At 41.4% G+C, this 27,109-nt stretch overlaps 1 protein-coding gene across 6 annotated transcripts in view; it reads left to right on the top strand.

Annotated features, from left to right (window-relative positions):
- The window catches only part of Astn2 (astrotactin 2), an 851,054-nt gene that overhangs the window by 316,791 nt on the left and 507,154 nt on the right, over positions 1–27,109 (top strand). For all 6 annotated transcript variants that reach the window (XM_047524417.1, XM_047524419.1, XM_047524418.1 and 3 more), the window contains one exon: positions 19,827–19,973. In XM_047524417.1, the coding sequence (XP_047380373.1) occupies positions 19,827–19,973 (147 nt within the window). The remainder of the gene's footprint in view (positions 1–19,826; positions 19,974–27,109) is intronic.

The following is a 27,109-nucleotide window of genomic DNA, read 5'->3' on the forward strand; positions in this document are numbered from 1 at the left end:
GAGGATAACCTGGTTTCCCCGATCCCCCCGTCTTGCTCTGTAGATGTACAGAAAGTTTTGTAATGAGGTTTTAATAAAATCATGTGGGTAAAGATATTATTGTACTATATGGCACATATAGGTCTCCGGGTATTACCTTTCTTCCTTCCCTCCTTCATCCCAACTCCCCTTTCCTTCATTTTTCTCTCCCTGCACAGGAATAAGAAAATCTTTGGTGAACTATGAATTTGGGGCTTTTTCTCTATCTTCACTCTCTAATTGTGAGATTGAAGGTGGCAGTATTTATTTCCTTGATCAAAGAATGTAAACAAGGCCTAGCCTGGGCCAACATTAATATTTTATACAACAAATCACATAATGTGCGCTTGTAATACATAGTGGACAGCCTCCCACTGACTCTGGATTTGCCCACTTGGCTTCCTCCTGCATACCAATGGCTAAAGCTGGACATCGAACATGTATCTAGGTCATCTGTGTGCAAGGACAGCACCTGGACACACACAGGTGTCCTCTCCCTGAGGAGCCAGTGCAAATGCTTGAAATAATAAAATTGAGCTACAAATCAGCATAACCAATGTGGATAGGGCTGCTTTTCATGAAATAAAAAAAGAGACCTAGAACTGGAATTGGGCTGAATTTTAGTAGGCAAGTAACCATGCTTCCTGAAGGGGAGGATACAGTGGAGAAAAGCAGTAAGTATTAAAAGGAACCATTCCCTCCCCACCCTGCCATGTAGCTGGGTCCTCTGAGGCGTCCATTAGAACTCACTTTTATGTGTTCCCAGGTGAATAATTTGTTGAACACTTGCTGTGTGCCAGACTCTGTTTCAGATGCATTACATATGCTATTTCACATATTTCCCACAAACACCTATTGTGAAGAAACAGATGAAGGAGGCTGAAAGGTAAGCTGTAGAGACCCTGAGTTTTGGTCCTTGCTGACTCACCTGTGCAAATTACCTGTGCTTCCTTTAAGCAAGTGGCTTAGAGTTTTTGGCTTCCTGCTTCTAAAAATGGCATGTGCCACTATTGTATTTTGCTGTACATGACAGATATATACATTCCTGTTTTGTATTCATTTTTATATCTCTACAACTTACCACAAGGCATGGAAGGACCCTCAGGCACTCAGGAGCAATATTATCTCCTCTGTATCATGCAATACTTTTGGCTTTTATTTTTCTGATACTATTCTAAACAGGAAGGATACATCAATTGAGTTCATCTCTGATATAAAACTTGTAAGTAGAAATATACAAATGAGGACACTAAGGAAAAGAAAGGTGACATATGTTGCCTGAAGTCACACAACAAGTAAATGTCAAATTGGAATTTTAATCCATATCTTTTTTTTCTTTTCTTTTCTTGTATTGGGGATTGGACCAAAAGCTTTGTGCTTACTAGGAAATTGAAAACTACCAAAAAAAAAAAAAAAAAAAGCTATGTTCCTAGCCCCTTGAAAAAATTCTTTGTTTTGAGAAAGAGTGTGTCTATGTCTCCAAGGTTGACCTTGAACTTGCATTCCTCTTGTCTCAGCCTCCTGAGTAGCTGGGATTACAAACCTGAACTACTACATGGGTATTAACCCTGTTCTTCTGACTCCAGAGCTATGCTCTTCTTTAAGCTGATCAGGAGAATACACATAATTTGTATTGCAATATTAATTGTTTTGGTCTGTGACCTTGAGCATCCTGACTAACTTAATGTACAGGTAATGAATATTTTCATCACACATTAGTAAATAAATGAAGACTGTTAGTAGAAATTATGCCATTTGCTAGTTTAAAAAGATCTTCCTTATACCCAGAGCTGACCACAGGTAGGGCTATTGCATTGAAAGTTGAGAGATCCTTGTTCCAGGTAGTGTGGAAGTGAAGACCAGATGCTACTAAGGATAATCAAGAATAAAATGAGGTGAGAGAATAGACCAGAAAATAATAGGGGAAAAAAAGGAGCAACATAACTATGGGTATCATGTATTGAGTGCTTTCTAAGTGCCAGACCTCTCCAAAGCACTTACAAACATCATGATGTATATACATTATCTCCATTTTAAAGGCAAGAAAATGAGGATCAGAATGGGAAAGTAAATTACCCAGCCCAGATCATCAGTGAGTGCTAGCAGCAGGATACAAACCCAAGTCTGTCTGACTCCAATGTCTATAATGCGTCACTTAAATTTTTGGAGTTCTTGAAAAGAGATTTAGGTATGGTTTATAACTGTGACCTGGGTTTCTCTACATATTTCTGCCTTCTTTGGAAGAGGACTCATCATACTGTCAGCCCCATGATCCAACCCAGGGGTATGCTGGAAAACTGTCTCTTTGGAAAATAAACCAATTGACAAACCAAAAGCATTTGATTTGTAGCATTTTCTAGTTTCCATGAATATGAACCTTCTTCCATGGACATTCCACGGACATTCTACCTTGTCCAAGTTGCAATGCCCTAGGTTTAAAAATTATCATTCACAGCATCCCTAAGAGTTGAACAATCAGCTCTTCTGAGCTAATCAGAATGAGCTCTAGCAAATCATTGTCCTGATCTCATGGTTGAACAGAGATGCATGTCTTAGGAATTGCTATCGAGTTTTTCCTTGTGTACCTAGTAACTCACACATTTAGTCCTTATAGGAAATATGGGAAGTAGTAAATGTTTGTTGATTAGCGTTTAAATAAACCATTTGAATGATAAATGAATAATCAAAACAGGCTGGAGAGCAGGAGTCATTGCCTTCAGCCCTGGAATAAGGACACGCTATCCTATCAGGAATTGTGTGTGGTTATCTGCATTTCACCATGACAATGAGATTCCTGTTAAAGAACACTACCTGGGAGTAGACTTTGAGTACAGATGTCAACACACCACTTACCCTCTCTTGCCTTTCCGCTTTCTAGAAGATGTGATTCGTCACAAGCTCAGTGACTCTCTCCAAATGTGCCCTGCATCTGATGATGTCTCCCTGTTCCCAGCGTCACCACCACGATCAAGCCATGACCCCTCCCTTGTCACCCTCACCCTGGCAGGGGTGCCACTGTTCATTAGCAGGCAGAGTGAGCATAATGCGTGGCCTCCCCATGCTGCCTTCTTGCTCAGTTCCCTTCAGGGTTTCCCCTGTTCTGTGGTTGAGGTCGACCTCCTTGACCCGGCCTCCAAGGTTCTCACGCCCCCACTCCCCTCTCCAGCCTCATTTCCTGACTCTCATCACCTTTTTCACTGCACCCATCCTGACACTTGGAACACCCTTCCTTCCCACCATCAGGACTGGGTTTAAGTGCCCTGCATTAATTGATGCATCTGGTATAGTCACCACCCTGTTCTCCATCCTAGCATTCCTCAGACTACACATGACAGTCATGACTGTGAACTCCTAGCTCCACAGACAGGAAACCTCATGAGAGCAAAGGCTCCCATGTTTCCGTTTCACCTTCCTGTGCTTGGTTGGCAGTGTCTGGCTTAATTTCGGTTCTATGTGGAGGTCTTCTCTCATGGATTAGAAGACTGTCACCTGGGAGGTGATGCTGTAGAGAATTCAGAGGCTGTAACTTAGGGTCAGACATCTCAGGTTCAATCTTTATTAGTTGGGTGATCTTACATATGGTATTTCATTCACATGAACTTAATTTTATTCTCTGTAAAATGACTATAGTAACCATAGCTCTGTCTGAGTTGTAGCAAGGATAATAAGAAAACGTTCCAAGCAAAGCACTTGGTCCAGTTCTCAGGACAAAGTAAGTACCTAAACATGGTGACTGTCTGTTCTTTTTTTTTTATTGTGAGACAAAATTTCTTCTGAAACTCTGTTCACCTCATTCTCTGTGCCAAGGAGTTAATATCTGAATTTTACCCCCCTCCCCTTCAAAAGAGCCCATGAAACCTTTTCCTCCTCTCTGAAAAAAGTAATTGGTTCGGGGTTCTCCGCATTCGCACATTCATTCATTCATTTACCAATTTATTCATTAACAAAATATTAATTTAGTTGATACCCTGTACCAGGTTCTCTGTTAGACAAAGTAAGACAGGAACTGTGTCCTTAAAACAGAGTCACATGTTGGGAGGGCAAAGGCTTTATTCCTCTCTCCCTGGTTATGCAACATTGCTAAATAGACTTTGCAAATAGTTGGGTGGTTAGCCTGTAAAAACAATGCAATTTGTTATATCCTGTGCTTTGTGCTTTGCAGCACAAAGGCAAGACAGTATATGTGGGGTGATGTCTGTCTTCCATAGCAGGATCAAGGTATAATTATGCCTATTTTATCCTTTGAAGAACCTGATAGTGCAAAAAACAGAAATGATCAGTTCAAAGTTCTCTTGCCAGAAACTGGTAAATCTGGACATTTGAACTCAGCTGACTTGCGATAGTATTCTGTGAGCTGCTGACTATGGGAAAACCAAGAGGCAGCAGTCTTGCTAATGATGCTGGTCCTGCTTGACAATTGAAATGGAAAAGGAAACTCATAGTTATGGTTCCCAGGGCTGTTGTTACTTCTACTAGAAGCACACCTACATCCTTATCTCTGTTCTTATACACTTACTCATACATTCCCATCTTCGCACATATACATAGATTTCTATAAAATTTAGTAGGGCTTCTATTTGAGCTCTTAAGGCTGTTCAGGTGTGAGCATTTTATAAATAAATATGCACTAATGTTGTTACTATTATTGCTTTCCCATAAATTTAACAGCACATGCAGGAAGCTCCAGGTGTGTGTAGCACCTGAATTATAGTTACTTAGGGAGCCACCACTACCTTGTCCCTGCCATCTCTACCTTAATGATGCCTCAGCTCCTACTGCAGGAATAATCTCTGCCCCTCCATCCCTGCACAAGGAGCTGAGAGGCCCTGGGGATAGGGTAGGGATTGTTTGTATAACTGCACGAAGTATATGACTTGGATACATCATTACTGAACAGTCCAGTGTCTGGGAGGAACTCTGAGAATTCACAGGATCTAGGGTCTCTACTTAGAACAATATACATTTATTATCTGCTAATAATAGTAATAGCAGATAGAGCAGCTCTCAGTCACTCAGAATATTCCTGGCAATGTATGTACTGGAGACATTGCATGCAGAGAGTCATAAAGAAACCAAGTAACTTTCCCGGCAATATTAGCTGACAATTATCAAGCTTTCTTATCATCAGCCACTGTGCTAACAACTTCTTGGTTTAAATCAAGTAATCTTGTGAAGTGGGTATTTTAATTATTTCTGTTTTACAAATGAGGACATGGACGCTTTGAAAGATAAGATTACTTGTAGCAGCATCCTCAACCAGTAACGAACCGTGCTGGTGCTTGATCCTAGCCCTGGGGGACTCTGAGGGTCATGTTCTGAGCTCTTTCTCTTTATGACTTCCTAAATTCACAGTGTTAAGAAATTACTGAGCTGCATTTCAAACATAATTTCTCTGATTATGGAACTTACAGGTCTTCTATTTCAGCAATTCTGCTTTCCAGGATTGATGTACGAATACAGTATCTTCCAGAGAGAGACTACTTTGTAGAGATAAAAGAAAGCAGCTCAATCCCTTCCTCCTCCATGAAGCCAGCCCTGATTTTGTCAAGCAGTTGCCAGTGACTTTCTCCTCTCAGCTCTTACAGGTTGTAAACACTTCAGCAAAACAACCAAGCATGTATCCCAGTCCAGGGTATTTATACCTCCTCCTGGCCTTCTTCCCCACCCACCTATGGCTCCTCCAAGAAGGACTGTACCTGGCTCTTTTACAAGTCCTGTGACTTGCCCAAGGCCCAATACAGATCCTGAGCTTGGAGAATTTTTTTTTTTAAATGAATGGAAGTCTTTTCTGTACTTGAAGGTATGTGAGTCTCCTGCTAAGAATAGGGACTTTTCAATCTCTGTTATCCATTTGAGTAAGTCCTGCTATTAGATAACTATTGCCACATAACAAATCACCCGCAAACTAGCAGATTTAAACAACAAGCACTTATTATTATCTCGGGTCCTGTGGTCAGGAATTCAGACACCATACCCTTTGTCCTCTGGTTCAAGACTGCTTCTCACAGGGTTTCCATGAATTTGTCCACAAGAGCAACAGTCATTTCAATGCCCGACTGCTTATATGTTTGTTGGCAAGATGAGTTTCCTTGAGGGCTCTTAGCCAAAGACCACCCTCAGCTCCTTGCCCTGTGGACCCCTCCATGGTTGGCCTACAGCATGGCATCTGGCTTTACCGGAACAAGAAAGTGAGACAGCCAATGACAGTGTGAGCTCACTGTAGGCTGGTCTTTCATAACCCAGCATGGGCAGTGCATCCCACAACCTCTGCTGAGTTCTGCTTGAGAGAAACAAGTCACGAGAGGGTCATAATGCTACACAAGAACTTGAACACCTGGAGGCAAAGACCACTGGAAACCTTTTAGAAGTCACAGGCTGCAGCCCTCTTCCTCTGTTTCCTTTTCTCTAAACCAAATCTTTCTTTCATTTGTGGGTGACATAGGCTTGTTCATAGCCATATACTTGAAGAGTGACTTACCACTGAACTTCATGTCTATAATTCTATCCAGGAACATAATTCTTCAGCTTCATCTAGTATAAAATCTTCTGATACTCTTACAAACTATCTTTGCAGAGTAAGGTCTCTCCCTCTATTCCACATGCCTTTGTCTCCCCTTCAAGAGGTGGATGCAGAACCTATCCTTTGTTCCAAGGTTTTCAGATCCTGATGTATTTGACTGCTCACCATTTGGGAATATGAAGTCCCCGCTGTATCTCTAGCACCCAAAGCATTGTGGCTCCTTAGTCGAGACTTACCCACATTTTTGTTGACAAAGTGAATGATTGAATATGTGTTTGAGGTTTGGTCACTGGTGGGAGAGCTTGCCTGCAAGGATTGGAGACATCATCTAGGACAAAGCCCACTCTCCTTGTGATGGACCATGACTTCCTCTGTGATCTCTACCTCACAGCTGTCTGGCTACTGCTGCCCGTACTGCAGTACCTGTACCTAGTAACCCCACCCCTCCAATTTACATGCAGACCCTGCTGTACCCTCCTGCTCAACTGCATGTCCTTTGTTTCCCACCAGCCAGCTTTCACGTATGTTAGCAGCCTCAGCTCTTGGCAATCATTGTGATCCTCAAACCTGGGTTAGGGGTTCACTCCTCTGCCCTAACCTCTGCCACCTCTGTTCAAGGGCCTCCTACCCCACTGGATGTTGGAACCCTGAATGGGTTTGTTCTCTGTATCCTTCGCTCACAGCCCAGAGCTCAGTGCAGAGTGGGCCCTCAATATTAATATTGATTGAATGAACGCATTTCCTCCTGCTGTGAATGGAGAGACACAAGTTCTGCAAGTGTAAGGGCTTTGTTCAAAGACAGTGAGGAATGGCAGAGGCTGTATTAAAAGTAGGGGCTCTGGACTCTCAGAATAGAGCTCTTTGCACAGCCCTCGGGCACTTCCTTGACACTAAAACCACAACAGAAAGTGGGTCTAGAATGTCCCTTGGGCTAAGACAACTATTGCTTTTTTGGAGGTGGCATATTGAAACCAGCAGACTTGAAAGGTTTAGGTCCAGAATGTCAGCCTGAAATGGGTAGCGGCCTCTGTGTGAAAATGTGCTTGGGCAGAAATGCCTTGCAGAACATTTTTTCCTCTCTTGTTTTTTTTTTTTTTTTTTCTTTTATCCTTTTCTATTCCCTCCTCAAAGGTCTAAAAGCAAAGCTATTTATCTCCAGATGGCTGTTTAAACACAATGCAGACGTGCTTTTGTGGAAATGTTAGTGGTCTGAAGAGGAGGGAATAGGTTGAGAAACCAGAAAATATGCTCCTAACTTGAAGATGGGCATGTTCATTCTAATGAAGCCTCCAGGTGCTTTGCAGCTGAACCCCAGGGAAAGCTCAGAGTGATCTGTCCCCCTCTGGGCCCTGATGCTTTCCTTTGCCAGAAAAAGAGGGCGTGTGCATGCATTAAGAGCCTTGGAGCCAGCTGCCTAACCTGGTGCTCCTCACAGTTTCTAATACCTGCAAGTGACCTTGATGGCAAACAAGCCCAGCAACAGCAAAGAAGAGCCTGCCCGTCACTGGGCTGAACAGCCCCAGTGTGAATCCTGGTGCCTATTGTATAATTACAGCAAGTGTCTGACCCCCTGAGCTTCATTTTCCTCCCTTATAACTTGAGGGTGTGGAATCGACCTCTGAGGATTGTTTTAGGGAACGAAGTGAAACAATGTAGATGAAGTGCCTGCCCCTCCCCACCTGCCAACCCCTCTCACCTGCCCCACCTGCAGGTTCATCATGGACGCCCCTGTAGGGTGTCTGCTTCCTGTTCCTTATTCTCTGGGTGAATTCTTCTCATCTCTAGGCCCTTCTGGCTGAGGCTTTCAAGTGAAATACCCCAAATCCTTCATCCGGTGTCCTCTCCTGACATGAACTCTGGTCCAATCTTGTTTGCCTTCTTAAGAACTTAGACCACTTGTCTGTATCCTGTTTAGAGATAAGGATCTGATATAGCACACAGATCTGAGCAGCATGGGCCAGCTCTGCAGCTGACCAAGCATGTGCCCTTGAGCAGATCACTCTTGTTCCCTGAGCTCAAATAGGGATCCAAGGGTGTGGACTTTCTCTTGCCTTAAAGTCACCATTCCCAGGTCACATGGTCTTTCCTTCACTTCTGACCCATCCTAAATTTATGTAGGTGGGCTCTTGGATACAAAAGCCAGTGCTTGTATTGATTGATTTTAAATTTAATGATGATGATGATAATCATGATCATGATCATGATGGAGTAAGAGAAAAGGAGGAAAAGGAGAAGGAGAAGAAGAAATCTATTCATTGAGCTTTTTCTTTCAGGTGTATATTATCTATTTCATCCTTATAACGGCCCTATGGAGTAGTTGTCATTCCTGTTTGACAGACAACGAAAAGGGCACTTGATTGACCAGACTGAGATTCAAAACTTAGCTTCTCTAACTCCAAAGTCTGTGTTCTTTCCCTTACTGCTGTAATATACTGTGCATCACCTGTGAAGGTCCTTTTGAGGAAATATTTGGGTATGGTTCATCTTGATCCAATAAGTAAAACATACTGCCATCTAGTTATCTGTGGGATGCTCATCTCCAGCATCACAGGGAATGAGAAAGTTGTTAAATACACCATCTTCGCTCCAGGAGATACTGGTTAAGGTAAGGGAAGATGACAGTGACTCCCCAGAGGTGAGCCAGGGATCACTGTCATAGGTGGGACAGACAGGATCTAGCTCTGGCTCTCGTCAAGGGTGTTCTCCCTCCTCCTATGCTTTAGCAGGATGGGTCAGTTGATCTGAAGGGGCTCCTCCAGCTGTGTTTTTCTGGCTCCGTGATTACTTCCTTTGTTTGAGACACAAATGACAGAATCTGTTGGAACAAAAGAAGGATGTGGAAACTTTTCCAGCTTCAGAACCAAAAGAAATACCTTGGAGGGTAGGGACCTGTTTGTACAACTCTTGAATGTGTTCACCTGATTATAGTTGTAGAAGTAGATTTCCATTCTACATTTTACAGAGTTCTCCCACCGAAGGTTACCAGGGAAAGGAGACTACAAAGTAACACTGTTAAGAGCTTTGGTATCCAGCTCTGGATTTGAATCCTGGCTTCGGGTCTCAATAGTTCTCTATCCTTAGGCTAAACTCCATTTTCTCATTTGTGAAATGAGGAGATACCAAACCTTCATAATTGATCAAATAAATAAATATCTGTGAATTATTTAGAGCAGTATGTCATACATACCAAGTGCTTCATAAAAGATGTCATTATTATTATTACCATCACAATCCTTAGTTAAATGTGCTCTCTTCTGAGTTAACAAGCTCTAAGTGTTGGTGATGTTCAAATGAAGACTGAATGGACGTGGAGGAGCATTGTTGGCTATTACTACCTTGTGGAACAAATTGAGGTCAGAGCCCTTGGAGTTCCCTGTTAGTCTGAGATCCTGTGATTTAAATTAAAACAGATGACACCTCAGAGAACATTTAAGGAAAATATTGGGTTCCTGTGAGTTACAGTGATAAGGTTGACTTACAGGAGATAGGAATTCTCTTGCATCTTCAAAAGCTGTTCCACCTTAGACATGTTGAGGAAAGGAGGAAAGTCAATATATGGGGTAGGGAATGCATGTGGTCAGTAACAAGGAAAATTACAGGCAAGGGGCAGCAGAGGGTTTATAAACCATCAGGTAAAACCCCATTTTCCATTAGCTCTTAGGTACAGTCTGAGTGTTGGGAGAAAGGGGTGAAGAGAAGGGAGTGCAGAGACTTGAGGAAGCCCCCTGATTTTGGAAATAGTGTGGTCACCCACACTCACCAGCAATCCACAGGGTCAGAGCAAGCTGTGGAAATTTGGCAGGAATGTTGAGATTGGAGGTCAGCAGGTCTGGGTTCATATTCCATCACTGTCCTTACTGGTTCTGAGACTTCACACAAATCAGCCCAATACCCTGAACTTCCATTTCCCTGAAATTCAAATAAGGGCAGCATTGCCTAGAGCTTAGAGTGAGTGGGCATGTAGAAAATGAAAGATTCTGCAAGTAGAGGACGTCACCACAGGTGCAGTAAATACTGAATTCACAACAAACATTATTTCCCTGCTTTCTGCTTTAACCAACTGTGGGCTGAGGTCCATTGCCATCACTTAGGGAACAGGACAGCGAGTTCTTCAGCAAGTTCTAAGAACAAAGGAGCTCGAAATGTGCCTTGGATGGAACCGAGTGATGATCGGGCCTGAGCTCTTACAGTCGCAAGGGGAAGTGACTACATTTTTGCTCTGTCTGGTAGCACTGCTTGGCTGAGCTCTTCTTTGCCTCTCTCCATTCCATCACTGGAGTGGATGGAAATGGGGATACATCTAGACGGTCCACAGTCTAAGAGGGCTAACACAGGAATCAGCCACCAATGTCTTAAAAACTAAAGTTTTGAAAGTTAATACCAGCTGATGATCACTTGTGAATCTGAAACCCATCTGCCTCATTTCCTTCCTCCTTCTTTCCCATTTATTTCTGAGCTTTTCTAGAACCTGAGAAATCTTCCAAATCATCCTCTCTACTGTGTCTCATCTGCACACTGTAATTTCACCTATCAAGTACAGCATCTTTTTCCTTTCCCTAATGCATTCCATCAGCCTGCTAAATATAAGTGGAATAGTCTTTAACCTCCTGAACTGGCCTCTTGTATCTGCCTCTTTTCCTTCTTTACGCATATTTTCCTGTGAACTTGAAACTCTATTTTCTTCTAAAACTTGGAAACCAGAGGAGTATAGACATTGGAGTCAGACAAGACTGACAATGAAACTTTTCTCCATCATTTCCCTGTAACCTGTTAAGTCTTGAAATGGAGGTAACAACACTGCCTTTGCAGTCCTTTAAGTTTAAATAGGACTTGTAATCACAGGGCCAGCAGCAGTTCATTACTGGTATCTGCTAATATTATTAACCTTTGTATAAATTATTAAACTGCTCATTGTTTCCCTGGTTAGTTCTATACAAGGATGATTCTCCAATTATATTGATATTTCGGGAAAGCAAGAAGTTAAATTCAGGAGAATTTAATGCAAGTCTTTTTAAGGATTTTAATACCAACTTTACACTCTGGCACTTTAAGAGGAAATACAGAGTGCAGTATGCTCTAGAATTATTTTGAACATGGAAGAATTTTCTTTTCATGGTGCATCTTGTTATGTGGAAAATACTACATGGGCTCTTTGAGGCATTTGGATATATTTGGAAAGAATTGGAGCGGGAGGGAGGGGCACAGATACTTTTATATTTCTTTTTTTATTCCACTCTCTTTCCTTTTCCTATCCCCTCTCCTTTCCCTCCATCCCCCATTGTCTAATCTACTGCACTGCCGTTCTTCCCCTCACTGCCCCCTAATTATTGTGGGTTAGCTTCCACATATCAGAGAAAACACTTGAATTTGACTTTTGGAGACTGTCTTCTCTTAGCATGATAGTCTTCAGATTCATTCATTTGCTGGCAAATACCTACCATTTTTGGCCCAGTTATTCCTCAGTGTTTGAACGTAAGTTCACTATGAAGTATCTGATTCCTCAATTATCTACTGGGAATAAGAGCAGTGCATAGAGTTTTGGTGAAAAGTCAGTGAACTGTCTGAGAGCAATTTATAAACCAAGAAAAATGAAAAGAACCTGGCACCATCCATTGCATCTTCATGACCCACACCCTTGTCAATCTCTCTCTTGTCATCACCTCAAGGTTACCTTTGAATTTGCAGACCCGCCTCCTGAAACTGTCATGGAGACCTCCAAATGCCCTACTGTCTGTAGCCCCAGTGTCTGCTCCAGTGGCTTGAACCTCAACAGGATGCCACAGTCCAAGCCTGAGCTGTAGAAACTTTCCTTATGCTTGGAGTAGAGCTACCAGAGTTGTCCCCCATGGCCTCACAGATGATGATTGGCCTCACAGAGCACAGTGAGGACATGTAGTATTTTCAGGTGCTGTGGAAAGAGGAGTAACAGCCTCGCTGGTTGTTTTATCCATTTTTGTCTTTTAAAGTTCCTTCTTGTGATGCAGAATGGTTCCTTTGAAGATTTACAGTCAGCACCAGGTGGGACAATGAAGCCACCTAAGTTCACCCATGGTCTCCATGGTTCCAGAGGGCAAGCTAAAGTGAAAGCAGCTCAACAGCTGAGGTTTTTGCTTCTACTCTGTTCAGGCTCCATCTAGCAGGTTGACAGAGACATTTTGGAAGGAAATGCTTATAATCTAAGTCATGCTGGTCAATGGGTTTCCCACTCAGCTCCCTTACCTGGAGCTCCATGGCCTTTAGTAAGTGACAGTCTTAGTTGCATCTCATGCAAAATAGAGGTAATAATAGAAGCTATCTCTTGAAGTTTCTGTGAAGATGAAATGATACTGCATGAAAAATTTTACTTATATTGTCTGGCACATAAGTTTTTGTGGATGATGATGACATTTTTTTCCTTCAGATTTTATTTAATTTTTATTGGTGCATTATAATTATAGTGGGATTCATTATGCCATATTCATACATGCACACAACATAATTTGGTCAATCTCATTCTCTAGGTTCTCCAGGACCTTCTCTCCCCACCCCACCCCACCAAGCCAACCTTTATATAGTATTGTAAAGAGATTGAAAATGTAACTTTAGAATAATAAATGAGAGTTAGAAAATATTTGGTTTGGAGGACAGGAAGCATAAGGCAACCTAATTGCCACCTTAACTGACTAAATTGCTGCCCTGAAGAGGTGGTATCCAGTGTATCCTATTAACATGAATTGCAGAATTTGGCTCACAGAGTAAGATTCTAGAACTATTTAGACATTACACTGAGAATAAGATTGCAGCTTGGTACTGGTTGACTTCGCTGTCTCTGGAATACTCAAACAAGAGCTGGAAGAGCATGTGCATAGATCTTATAAAGAGCAAACCTATGAAGGATGAGAGATGCGGAAAATTATTTATCATTTAAAGGATACCATGGATGTGAAAGTGCCAAGGTAAAACAACTAGTTTCTTGACAGAGGTGAGGAATTTGAGGGAGCCATGGATCCAAGAGGGTGGGAGGAAGGAAAGGATGCCCTATATGGAGGCACACCCCCTGCAGTTTGTGGAGAATCCAGACATCAGAAACAGGCTGAGGATATAAGGGCCACATACTCTGGAGTTTATAAGAAAACTCCAATTTCAAATATTCTTTCTTCCTGCCTCCAGCATGACACCTGCACTTGTCAGACAATGTGTCCCAATTTTAGTTTCCAGAAATACAGCAGAGTCTCAGAGGTTCTGGAGCTCAGGTGCTGCAGGAATCCCATGAGGCACTCAGCGAGGTTAATGAGGCACCCCAGAGATCTGCCATGGTCACCCTGATGTGCAAGCAGATTAGAGCCTCAATGGAGGCTTTTTAAAATGATTTTTGACCAGACAGGTACCAATGCTTACCAGAAAAAGAGTGAGTGAATACAGTTGGCTAGTGGGAAAACAACAGTATTCCATTACTGACATCTCTTGGTAGAATGGGAAACATTTGAGCCTTCATTCATTCATTGAAAAGATGTCCACTGAACACCTACTGTATTCAAGTATGCTACCAGCATGGGAAATGATAGGAGGGTACTCCATATGAGGTCTGGCATATGGTAGGTGCTTATTAAATAACTATGTTTGAATGGATGAACTCCAGATAAGAACATTGAGTTTTGGAGGTGTAAGGTTACTTGGTCACAGGGGTCAGCAGCCAGGTGTAAAAGCCAGAGTCTCAGCATGAATAAAAGTACCACAGGTTCTGCTGCTGCCATGTAGATGCCAAGTGTTAGGCAGTGAGGTTTTGAGAAATTGAGAAAAAAGGACAGATACAGGGCCCAAGGTCTGTCAGGCACAGCGCTTGGTGCCATAATTACTATGTCGCATTTAATTCAAACAACTTCTCTACTGGTTAGACATTATCATTGCCATATTGTAGAAGTTCAGACGTTCAGAGAATTATATAGCTTGCCAAAGGTTAGATATCTATTAAATGGACAGGTTTGCATTGAAATCCCCATGTCTAGAAGCAAAGTTGAAACTCTTCTAAGTGATCTTTCTACCACCTGTGCTCCTCCATCATACTGAGTGCCTAGAATCCCCACCCCTCACCCCAATGCTATATGCCATTCAAAGAAAATAATTGCTCCTCACTGTGGGACCTAGTCTTTCAGCCCTTGGGAATATCAGGAGGAAGGAATCAATGGGAATATAGCAGCTTTAAGTTTTCCACACACAGTGGTCTGATGGGGTTAGATCTATTTTCTTCATTGTAAGAAGTGATTGATTCAATTTCAAATTTAACTTAAATTTGATTTTCTTCTCTCAACCTGGCATTTCCAAACCAAGAATCAATCAAACCCCAAATTATAGGCAGTATGTGGATCAACAATGCCAAGTTATTTCCAGTCGAATTTCTCAAGCCATGCATTTTATGCCATCTTCTTCAACCATGAGAGGAGTTGAAGGGTACGGGAGGGGAAATGAAAAGAAAATTAGATTATTAGCTTTCTCCAGCCCCAGCAATCAATATGCCCTGTAGGATTGTATACTCCTACAGCACAGCTCCTTCTGTGCAAGCAACAGGGAGGTGACCGCAAACAGGGATGTGACCCAAAGGGAACTATGACCATAGCCATCTGAGGAGACTCATGTTACGACCTGGAACTTTTATTTAATGAGTTTTTATTTTCTTTACTAATTACGTATGTGATCCTTTCCAACCTCACATTAGTTCTGAATGAAGGTCACTTTTCCCATTTTTCTCATGAAGACACTTTGACTTACAAGGGTTGGCTCAATGGATGGGTGTCACACAGGTTTCACCCTGGGACCCTTGTCCTCTAAGGAAGTGGGCAATGTGGGTACAGGGGAAAGGATGGGACAGGACTGGTTCTCATCCAGACTCTGGCACATGCCAATTGAGTGACCCTAGATAACTCATTTAATTGCCCTGCACTTCTCTGTAAAATGGGGATAGTGGTAACAGTTTGCCCTGAGAATTAAAAGAGGTGGTGTCCACCCTCTTGTAAGTGTCAAAGTCCTCGGCTGTTGTGTTCATTATCACTCCCTTCATGCTTAGAATAGTGCCCATAAAGAGTCGATGTTTAATAATAATCAATGGGATGGATGGAAGGACAGAGTGAGTACTCAACAAATGGAGGTTCCCTTTCCTACTCCTTACAATGACAGTGCATTGCAGAGTCTGCCTGGGGAGGGGTAGGTATTATGGGATACATATTTTCTAGCTTACGGCTATCTAACCCACTCAGAGCTAAGTGCTTATGCTCAGTTCCATGGACCAGGAACTCTTAAGAAGTCACCTTTGTTTGAGTCCCACTGTGAAGTTTCCAGTTGCTATGGCAACTCCCCAAAACTCAGTGACTGCTCCATGGGCATATAACCTTAGAGCAAGCTTGGCCAGTGTGCTCTCTCCTCCTGGACTTCAGAGACAACTGTGGTGACTGAGACATTCTCTAAGTAAATGACTGCCCCAGGATGCTGTCCATTCTTATTCTCCTTCTCATTTTCTCCCTCTTCATGTGCCCCTCTTTCACTATCTTCTCCTTTTGTTTTTTGTTCTTATCAAGAATAATTCATTTCCTAATATGTTCTGATAATGTGTTGAACAAAGAATAAAACAAGGCCTGGATTCTTCCCTCAGTAATGAGTCAAATAACTCTCTCTGGTTAGGGTATTATGGTTCACCAAGGGCCTACTGTGTGTCAGAAACCATGCTAAGCCTTTGACATTTACTGTCTCGTTCACTTCTTATAACACTTTCAAAGGATGTTATTTTATGACTATTTTCTCAGTGAAAAACCAAGTGTAGATAAGCTAAAGAGACTTCACCTCCCACTCCTGAAGACCTTTGATTACTGGGAAGGTTTAAGTGACCTTGGGGATGTAATTAGTTCAGCCAGGACCCAGCAAGGGAGTAGGGGTGATGCTACTTTTATTCCTCAGCCATCTTCCCCCAGACCAGAAGTCAACCCTGTGGAACCCAGGAGGTTTTTCCGATAGTTGGTTAATTAGTGAAAGGAATGCCTTGGCCATATTAGTTTCAGTGGCTATAGGGTCCAAGGATGAGAAATGCTTTCTCAGGGCTGTATAGGATGCTTTTCCATGCCTGGCTGGCCAGGGCATTCATTCCCACTCCCTCTCACATCTCATCCTCCTATTTCCCAAAAATCTGCCCATGAGGGACTTGTCCTTACATGTTTCTTCCCCAGAGTAGATTCCACTGAATCTCAAGTAGACACAGTGCTAGTGATGTCAGTTATTTGGGGGAGATTTGTTAAGTAACTAGACTTGGAGTAATATGTTGACTTTTTAAGATGAGATCTATGCAAGACACCAACTTTAACCTACTCTGTCTTCTTTCTAGTAGAAAATATAGATGTTAACTTGCTCATGTTACTAAAATAATTATCTGGGTTTGAAACAGCTTCTTATGATGCTCAAATAAAAGATAAAACTTGTTCCTTTTTTCCTTATGATCACTTTAGGTTTTAGGTGTTCTAGTGTCTCCTGACACTAGAACCATCTTATTATTTAACTTATTCTTCCATTTAACATTTATCGTACAACTGTAACAACTGCACAACTACAAATGTGTGAATAGTTCCTACTATTCCATACAGTACCTTAGGACTGGGAGTAAAGACAAGGATCCTATTTTTAAACTAAGCAGCTTCTAGGTTCCAGGCAGGAAGCTGTGCATGAGAGACCCAAAGAGAAGATGGAGTCTCTTTCCTCACACTGCTCACTGTTTATTAAGAAAAATAACATCCATAAAGCAATCTCCAAGTGAGCCATCATAGAAACTCTTCCATTGGAACCCATTAGTGTGACCACATTAGTTGGCATTCCTCTGACCTGGGTCATTATGCTACCAACACTCCTGGAAGCGACCATGCATTTACTGAGATTCTACCATGTGCCAGACACTGGGCGAGGCATTGGGACAAGGTGGTAAACATAGGGCATGGTGCTTTTTCTCATGATCTGTGCACTAAATTCTAGAGTTTGGGATAAGATATACAGGGAAATACAATCAATGAAGGATTTATATCTATGGTGAACCTAAAATAGTGTCAGAAAGGGAGACGAGGAAACAAGAAATACCTACACCTGTATTAACCTGATGGAGAGGTTGACTGGGAGGGCACTGCACCCACCCAACCCTGCGGGCACTTCGGCCAGGCAGGAGACTGCACAGGAGCCATGGATGTAGGTGTCATCATGAAAGACTGCAGACGCCAGGCTAATGAGCATGGATCACACCCTGTGACCAGACACTGGAAAACAGCTCAAGGGGTTTCAGTGGGAGCGCAGTGGACAGATATGCCCACACCTCCCTCATGCTGAAGCAGCAGGCAGTAGAAGAGAAGAGGATGGCATGTGAAAATGCTAAGGACATGCAATAAATAGGGCTGTGTGACTTTCATTTCTGTAATGGATGAAAGATGACATCTAAGTGTCTGCTCATCTGAGATGCTTTCAGTACCTTGAGGAACTCAGGAAGAGGAAGGGGCTTTAATGAGAAGATAATGAGCCCTATGTTGAGTGGATTAAATTTGATGTGTTTGTGTGATGTCCACAGAGAGATCCAAGAATTGAGGAATAGAGGTTTGCTCAAAAGAAAAGCTTAGCAGGTAAAAGAAATTTGGGAGGTATTGCTCTAAAGCTGGTAATCAAACCCTTGAAAACAGATGTCAAGAGCAAAGCCCAAAACATGAGAAACAAACAGGGACTCAAATCTCTTTGCTGGCCCAGCACACTCCTAGCCATGCAAAGCCAATCTACTTATTCCAGTGCATCCATTAAATTGTCTTTAATTTTCCCATGCAAAATTCCCCTCCCTGCACTCAACTCTCTTGTCTAGGTCTTACACAATTTTTCTTGGAGGCTAATTAGCTATGGATATGCTTGCTTTTTCTCTAGCCTGTAAATTCCTGAAGAGCCAGGGCTATTCTTATTCTGCTCTATATGCATCTCACAAAGTAGGTGCTCAGTAAATGATATTGAAACAGCTATCTGTGAAACCCTTCCAGATGACAGGCATCAAAACACATTAAGTCAGGTGGTCATCTCTGCAGTCCTGTGAGGTGCCTCATCTTTCAGGTAACTGAGGTTTGAAAAATGAAGTGGATCACACAACCAGTGAGGAGGAAAGCCCAACTCTGAACCCAGGATCGTCCAACAACAAGGCACACACTTATCCCATTGGCCCTGCTAAATTAAGCAACACAATGTGTTTCCATTTGTTTCCAGAGAGAGTGGAAAGTTTGGGATCACCTAATTATTATCAAGAATGGCTGCTGGGGGGATGAGAATCTAGCTGTCTAATATTAAGACAGACACTGAAAAGAGCTACAAAAATGTAAGAAGATGTCATGCTTTTACTTCTTGGTTTGGAAAATATATGTTCTGTAGATTAATGTTTGATGGGTTTATTATTGTTACATTTAAATAAATTAATCTCCCCCCGCAAAATAGCTGCCAGGTATGGTGGTGCATGCCTGTAATCCCAGTAGCTCAGGAAGCTGAGGCAGGAGGATTGCAAGTTCAAAGCCAGCCTCAGCAACTTAGCAAGTCCTTATGCAACTCGGTGAGACCCTGTCTCTAAATAAAATGTAAAAATGGGCTGGGGATGTGACTCAGTAGTTAAGCACTCTGGGGTTTAATCTTAAGTATAAGAAGAAAAAGAAAAGAGAATGGCCACCCGGGGCTGGGGATGTAGCTCAGTGGTAGAGCATGGGCTTTCCTCCTCACTGGTTGTGTGATCCACTTCATTTTTCAAACCTCTTACCTGAAAGATGAAGCACCTCACAGGACTGCAGAGATGACCACCTGACAATGTGTTTTGATGCCTGTCATCTGGAAGGGTTTCACAGATAGCTGTTTCAATATCATTTACTGAGCACCTACTTTGTGAGATGCATATAGAGCAGAATAAGAATAGCCCTGGCTCTTCAGGAATTTATAGGCTAGAGAAAAAGCAAGCCTATCCATAGCTGAGGCCCTGGGTTCTATCCCTGGCACCACATAAAACAAAAACAAAAGAATGGTCAACCCAATTGGAGAGAAATGAGTAACACTTGCAACAATTTTCAGAAAGCTTTTTGTCCCCCCACCCAAATAAATTGTAAGCCCATTTAGCAAGAGAATTAAACCAAGACCAAATAAGGATACACGAAGGTTAGAAGAGATGAGAGTTTCCCCTTGTTCTTTTTTCAGATTCCCATTCAGGAAGTAACAGGATTCTCAAACTCCATGTTGTCCCCATTTTCTCACCTCGTGGAATTATGTGTCTTTTTGTCACCAGGTTTACTGAAGAGTCCAATGAACAAGACAGCCCTGACACTGATTGCAGTGAGCTCCTGCATCCTGGCCATGGTGTGTGGCAACCAGATGTCCTGTCCACTCACTGTGAAGGTGACTCTGCATGTGCCTGAGCACTTCATTGCAGACGGTAAGAACCCCGCTTCAAAGGTGTCCCACAGCTACTAGGCACTTTGCATCCCTGTCTGGTCAAACATGTATATGCATGGCCCAACCTCAGAATGACATACAGTACAGGAAAAATGCAGCCTCCAAAGGTTTTGGAAGAGTCTATTATCATTTAATGTCCTAGATTATTAGAATTAAATTAATGATGGCTTTTGTTCTACATGCAGGGATAAGGTTTGTTAACTTTAGGAAGAATTCAAATATGAATGCAGAAGGATGGAGCTACTTCAGAGAACCTACTGAATCTTATTATTCTTGTGAATTCTATTCCAATTTTATAATGCCCCCCAAAGGGTATTTGCTAATTAAATGCATATGACAGGGAAGATGGTATGCATTTTACTGGAACTTCCTGAATGTTCTGGAGACTATTCATATCTCATTTTCTGTTAACGTACTTTACAAGTATCTTACATTCTACCATTTATTCTTTGCCCAATTAAATTGAATTAATGAGACACTGTAGTCACTGCGGTCATTAGCAAAGCATGGTCCGAGAAACTGATTAAGGTGCTTGATATCTATTGCTAAAGTGCCCTCCAGAAAAGTCGTTTCAGTTTACATCTTCCAGCTTCAGATGTTGGTGCCTGTTTCCCCAAACCCTTGTCCTGACTTGGCATGACAGTCTTGCAATGTATTGAAGTTTGGTATAAATACTCTGAAGAAGGTCATCACAGTTATGCATGCTAAAGTTTTATTTTTAATCTTTCACACTTCTAAATATTTTACATCTTGATTAACTTGAAGATAAATGTATACCTGTGAAATCATCACCATAAATAATACCATAATCGTTGCCATCACCTCTAGAAGTTTCCTCTCTCCTATTTTTGAAATAAGAACCTTTACTGTCAACTCCATAGGCATCCATCCAGCTCAAACCCAAAGAAGATTTCTAGCACCTCAAAAGTTTCCTGCATACACCCTACCCATTAATGCTCTCCAGAGGTAACCAACTCTCTGGCTTCTAGCACCATGTTAGTATGTTAAGTTTTTAAACCTTTTTCGTGGGTTATATAGGGAATGTTTTCAACATCTTTTCCCTTTATTTGTCAGCCTTATCTCAAAGCAACTCAGTTTCATCTTCATGTTTTAAATTATGATGTTCAAACTTTAACTCCTTCCCTTTCATTTGAGCTGATCAGAGCAAAGTGGAACTTTTACTACTTTCTCTGAAACACTCATACTTCCATTAATGAAGACTCTGATTGCTCCCACTTCACTGTAGTGAATGAGCCCCTGCTTGTTTCTCACTTGGACTGCAGATAAGCTCTGTCTCTCTCATTTTGTCTATGTACAGTTGACTTTCGGACCTACATACAAGTCTTTTTTTTTATGGTACCAGGGATTGAATCCAGGAGTGCTTAACCACTGAGCCACATCCCCAGTCCTTTTTTATATTTTATTTTGAGATGGGGTCTTGCTAGGTTGCTTAGGACCTTGCTAAGTTGCTGAGGCTGACTTTGAACTCATGATCCTCCTGCCTCAGCCTCCTGAGCCACTGGGATTACAGGGATGTGCCATCACACCTGGCTCTACAAGACTTTGGTTGGTCCCTCTAAATAATATGTGTCCAAAAGATAGATAAATGTGTGTGAGAGATGGTAGTGGAATGACAGAGGAGGTACAAGAAGCAAAATTTACAGGAGCAAGTCAAGTAGGCTCGCAGAACTTGGAGCTGGGAGAATTGCCAGAACCTAAGCATGACTGGGAAATGGGGCTGGGTGAGTAGGAATGATAAAAACAGTCTGAAGGAACAGTAGGAAAATGTTAGCCATAATGGAAGGCATGTCCCCCACCTGATCTCCCTCATGAGTCACTACTCAATAACTGTTCAGTGTTAGGCCTTAGGGATATTCAAATTTTAGTTATTTATTTGCAAACAGTTGTAAGTGGATGTCCTTAGATGATTACCTGACTCAAGGTTATGGTTAAATGGTTAAGAGCACAGGCTTTGAATGACACAAGTATGAATTCCAATATTTTTTTTCTGTTGTCAACTACTTCTGTAGCCAAGCGAGTGATTTACCCTCTCTGAGCCTCTTTCTGAGCACCTAAAAAGATAGGAATAATATTAATAATACTTACAAGGGTGTTGTGAACTCTACAACTCCTACTTTTTTCCTATGTCTCAAAATGCAGCTAGGAAATAACAAAATCAAATGGGAACCTAAGAAATCTGCATATGACTTGGAATGACCAAAATGTGGTGAATTAAAAGATGCCCCTTCTCAGTGTCCTGCTAATGCCCTGTTCTGACCTTTATCACAGATGTGATACTATATAACTGCCCATGGGCTTGTCTGTATATGTCCCTAGCCTGGGATCACCATGACAGTAGCAGTTGAGTCATTTGGGAGAAATGTTATCTCTGATGACAAGCAAGGTGCCTGGTCTATGATGAACATTCAGTAAATATGTGAATTTGGCCTGAATGTGATATGGCCTGAATTAAAGCAGAATTGTTAACAGTACTATGGGATTCCTCTACTAGATTTCTAACAAAAGGGGATGCTCAAAGCAAAATAAGGTAGAGAATGAATAGAGAGCAAAGAGGTTTTTAAATGTATCTGGGATTTGTTTCAATCCAGTAGGGGAAGACACAGATACAGAAATAATTTATGAAACACTAAGTTTATCTGCTCACAGATTCTAGGCATAGGTGTACGCACACAGTACAGGGCCTCAGTCTGATACCAGGATCTGTCAGGAGGTTGAGGGAGGAAGAGTGAAGCATGGGCAAGGGGATGTATTGTGGTTATTGCAGGAAGGATGTGTCGGCAGGGTAGACATGTTTAGGGTTGGCTAGTTTGCAATTTTAGTAGGCTATAGGGCTTAAGGACTATCCCTAGTTATCTGGTATCTTGCCCCAATAATGATTAGGAATGAGAAATATTATCTCTAGGATGTATGAGGCAGACAGGGAAGATAGATGGAGTCAGGACGGATTGGTTAATCTGATAAGAAAGGCATACTCCTGAGCATCTCTCTTGCTATCTCTAAGATGTGACTAACCTCAGAAGGGACTGTCTTTCATCTATCAGAAAGGCTCAGATGCCAGAGTATCAAGAATACCAAAAATAAGAAAATACAGTTAATACAAAAGAGAAGTAGAAATATGCATGAAGCTGGCAAGTCTCAGAATGTTATGGAGCAAAGCATGGTGGGCAGCATTGAAAGGACCTTGCCTACTGTATCTCAGTCCCAAGGCATGATGGATTCCCCACACCTTACATGATGTAATGTCTTGGTTAGCAGTGTATCCTTTTAAATGAGACAGGGTAGGTTTGCATCTCAGTTCCATTGTTTAGTTTCTGTGAAACATAGGAGAACCAAGTAATCTCCAGGAGTGTCATTTTTCTCATCTGTAAAATAGGGATTATTTTGAGACTCCTAATTGACATAATATGTATTAAGTGTCTAGTTGAATATGAAAACCTTTGTGGTTGCTCAGTATATGGTAAGTGGCATTACTCGTATTCTTGAAACAGTTCTTAGAGAAAAAGACTTTAGAAACTGAGATGTGGCATGGCAAGAAGATACAGCAGACTAAATAGTCTAAACAGAGGCCTTTGGCTATTCTAAGGAAAATGGAACAGGGAGTGAATGATGTGTACCCCTCCAGACAGAAGTGCTTACCCTACTTGTGGACTTGAACATGTAAAATCCTCAGCCTTCTGGGCCCCAACAGGAATCCCGAGACCAATCATTACTGACAGTCAGGTGGATGGCTGTCCTGAAGTTCTAGGCAACCCCACCTTCCTTGTATGACCCCAGTTATTCCTATGGTAGCAACTATATGTATTGTTCATCTCACTCCCTTAATGTTCTCCAAAGTTCTCTTTATTTTGCCTATTTGATATTTAGGAACTTGGATTTAAAAACAAATAGAATTTATTCTGAGGGTAGGGAAGGATATAGAGAAGAACAATCTTTTATGCATTGGACTAGTGGGGATTCTAGCTCTATTCCTGGAGAGATAAGGGTGGTACATAGGAGGACAAGAGAGAACGTTATGATGGTGTATTTATACACCCCAAATCATAATATACAACCCCTAAGACCAGTACTAGGTTTTAAAAAAATACCATAATGAGGCCTGTGAGCATGAAAGCAGTTTGTGTCAAATAGGAGGATCTCAAGTAGGGCCCTTGTCTCCCAAGGACTATCACCATGGAAGCTCTATTCTTTCTCACCCTCCCACAGGAGCTCCAGGCTGCCAAGGTGCTGGGCCATTTGTTAGTATGGAGAGCTCATAGCCAACCACACGCATTGCGCTGTCCGTGGTGCTGAAGCACTAGAGGGGGCTGAGTAATGTGTCCCATCTTTGGGAGGAAAATGAATTCTGACCTTGTGTTACTGCATGGTTATACTTGATGCTTACTACCCATTACAGGGAAAAGGTCAGTATGACATAGCACTTTTCCAGAGCCCAGCTGGCAAGAGCTTTACCTAGTTGACACAGTCCTATTCCAGGTCTTAGCAAATCTCAAGCCTTCTTTTCGCTGGACTTCTTCAAGGCTACCAGTGGCTGTTTACCCTGCTAAGTACACATCGAAGACAAGAAATGCATTTGCATATAAATTTACTGAAATTAGCATTGTCTCTCTGGCTGTGATCTATAAATCATCTACATATGGCCGATAATCCTCAGAACTAGTTAATCAAATTCTGAGGGTGGAGCCCAGGCACTAATATTCTTTGCAAAAATATTAACAGAACTTTGAGACGTCTATACTTCTGTATTGCATTCCTTCTGTAGAACATATGTGATCACTCCTTGCAATCCCTTAGAATACTTAAAAGGTTCTTGGTAAGGGGATTTTGTATTCTTGATCTTTTACTTTATCAATGCCCTATTATTGGAGCTCCCTGATAGCATTAATCCAATGGTTGCTCATAGGACTGAATACTGTGCAAATTGTTCACCCTTGAGACCCTTACCCTGGGTCTCATCAAAATTTCCATCAGGTAGTATGATTGATGAATGGTTATTAGTTAGTATGAAAAGCCTATCTTAGCTAAGATGTTAGTTCTTATATTCTCTGAATATCCTAAAGTAACTCAGGATGCTATCCAAAATGGAAAGCCAGTAGAGGAGACCACATTTAGAGGAATAAGCCGTCTTGATTAAAATGGTTCCACTCCAATGTAGACAGGTCACACTATAACTAGAGTTCTCTCTTCTGGGAATGACTGTACTTTGAAAGTTGTTCAAAGGAATGGATTTGACAGTGAAGATATTGAAAAAAATTTGGAGATACCTAAAGACTTCTTGAAGACAGTATGGAAGAGATCATTATAAAAAGAATATTCAAAGGAACATAGAAAGAGAAGCAAAATGATTGAGCATATCTATTATATACCTAACAGTGTGCAAAACACTTTACTTAGAGGACTTCATTCAGTTCTCATAGCAAAATTTTGAGGCAGAATTTAGCATCCTTATTTTGAATACATGAAAACTAGGGACAGAATGAAGTGGTGACCTAAGAATGGGAGAAAATATTTGCAAAATACACATTTTGTGATAATTCATGTCCAGAATTTATAAGGAATTCAAAAAAATTAATAGCAAAATAACAATCTGATTTAAAAACAGTAAACCTACATAGACATTTCACAAAAGAAGGCATTCAAATGGCCAACAAGTATGTGAAAAAATGTTCAACATCACTGATAATCAGAAAATGCAAATCAAAGCCACAATGAGTTATCATCTCACTTTAAATAAAATAGCTGTTAACTAAAAGATAAAAGAGCTGGATGAGGAGGCACAAACCTGTAATACCAGCTACTCAGGAAACTGAGGCAGGAGGATCACAAGTTCAAGCCTAACTGGAGCAATTTAGTTGAATCCTGTCTTAAAATAAAAATTTTTTAAAGTTCTGGTGATGTAGCATGTGCAAGACCCTGGGTTCAGTCCCCAGTACTAGGGAGAAAAAAAAGTTAAAAGATACCAAGTTGTGCTGCTTTGCTGCTACATGTGGAGAAAAAAATTACCTTTATACCCTATGGGTAAGAACGTGAATTAGTAGTCATTATGGGGAAAAGTGTGGAGGTTTATCAAAAAATTAAAAATAGAACTCCTATACGACAATCCCACTAACAACAACATATCCAAAGGAAATTAAATTAACTTGTCAAAGAGACATCTGCACTCTCATGTTTACTGCAGCATTATTTTCAGTGGTCAAGAAATGGAAACAACTTAAGTGTCCATAGATTGATGAGGGATAAAGAAAATGTGCAATAAATGTGCAATATATACACAATGGAATACTGTTCAGCCAAAAAAATGAAGGAAAACTTCTTGTTTGCAACAACATGAATGTACTGCAGGATTTCACTCGTATGTTGAATCTTGATAAGTTGATCTTATCTAGGTGTGGTGGTGCACACCTGTAATCCCAGTGGCTGGGGAAGCTGAGGCAGGAGGATCATAAATTCAAAGATAGCCTCAGCAGCTTAGAAATGCCCTAAGCAACTTATCAAGACCCTGTCTCACAGTTTTTAAAAAAATTTAAAAAATGAAAAGACTAGGAATGAGGCTCAGCTGTTGGGTGCCTCTGAGTTCAACCCCTGGTACTGCCCCCCAAAAAAGTTGATCTTGAGAAGATAAGAATAGTCAGACATAGTGGCACAACTTCTAATCCCAGTGACTTAGGCAGCTGAAACAGGAGGATCACAAGTTTGAGGCCAGCCTCAGCAACTTAGCAAGACTCTTAGCAACTTAGTGAGATCCTATTTCAAAATTTGAAGAAATAAAATAAAAGGACTGGGAATGTAACTCAGTAGTAAAGCACTGCTGGATTCTATTCCCAGTATCAACTTAAAAATAATAAAAATAAATCCTTTTAAAAATAAGTTATTGTGATTTCAATTGGAATTGCATTGAATCTGTATAGTGCCTTTGGTAGTATGGCCATTTTGACAATATTAATTCTGTCTATCCAAGAACATGGGAGATCTTTCCACCTTCTAAGGTTTTCATTAATGTCTTTCTTTAGTATTCTGTAGTTTTCATTGAAGAGGTCTTTCACCTCTTTTATTAGATTAATTCCCAAGTATTTTTTTTGAGGCTATTGTGAATGGAGT

The sequence above is a fragment of the Sciurus carolinensis genome, chromosome 14, assembly GCF_902686445.1.
Source record: "Sciurus carolinensis chromosome 14, mSciCar1.2, whole genome shotgun sequence".
In the NCBI taxonomy this organism is placed as follows: domain Eukaryota; kingdom Metazoa; phylum Chordata; class Mammalia; order Rodentia; family Sciuridae; genus Sciurus; species Sciurus carolinensis.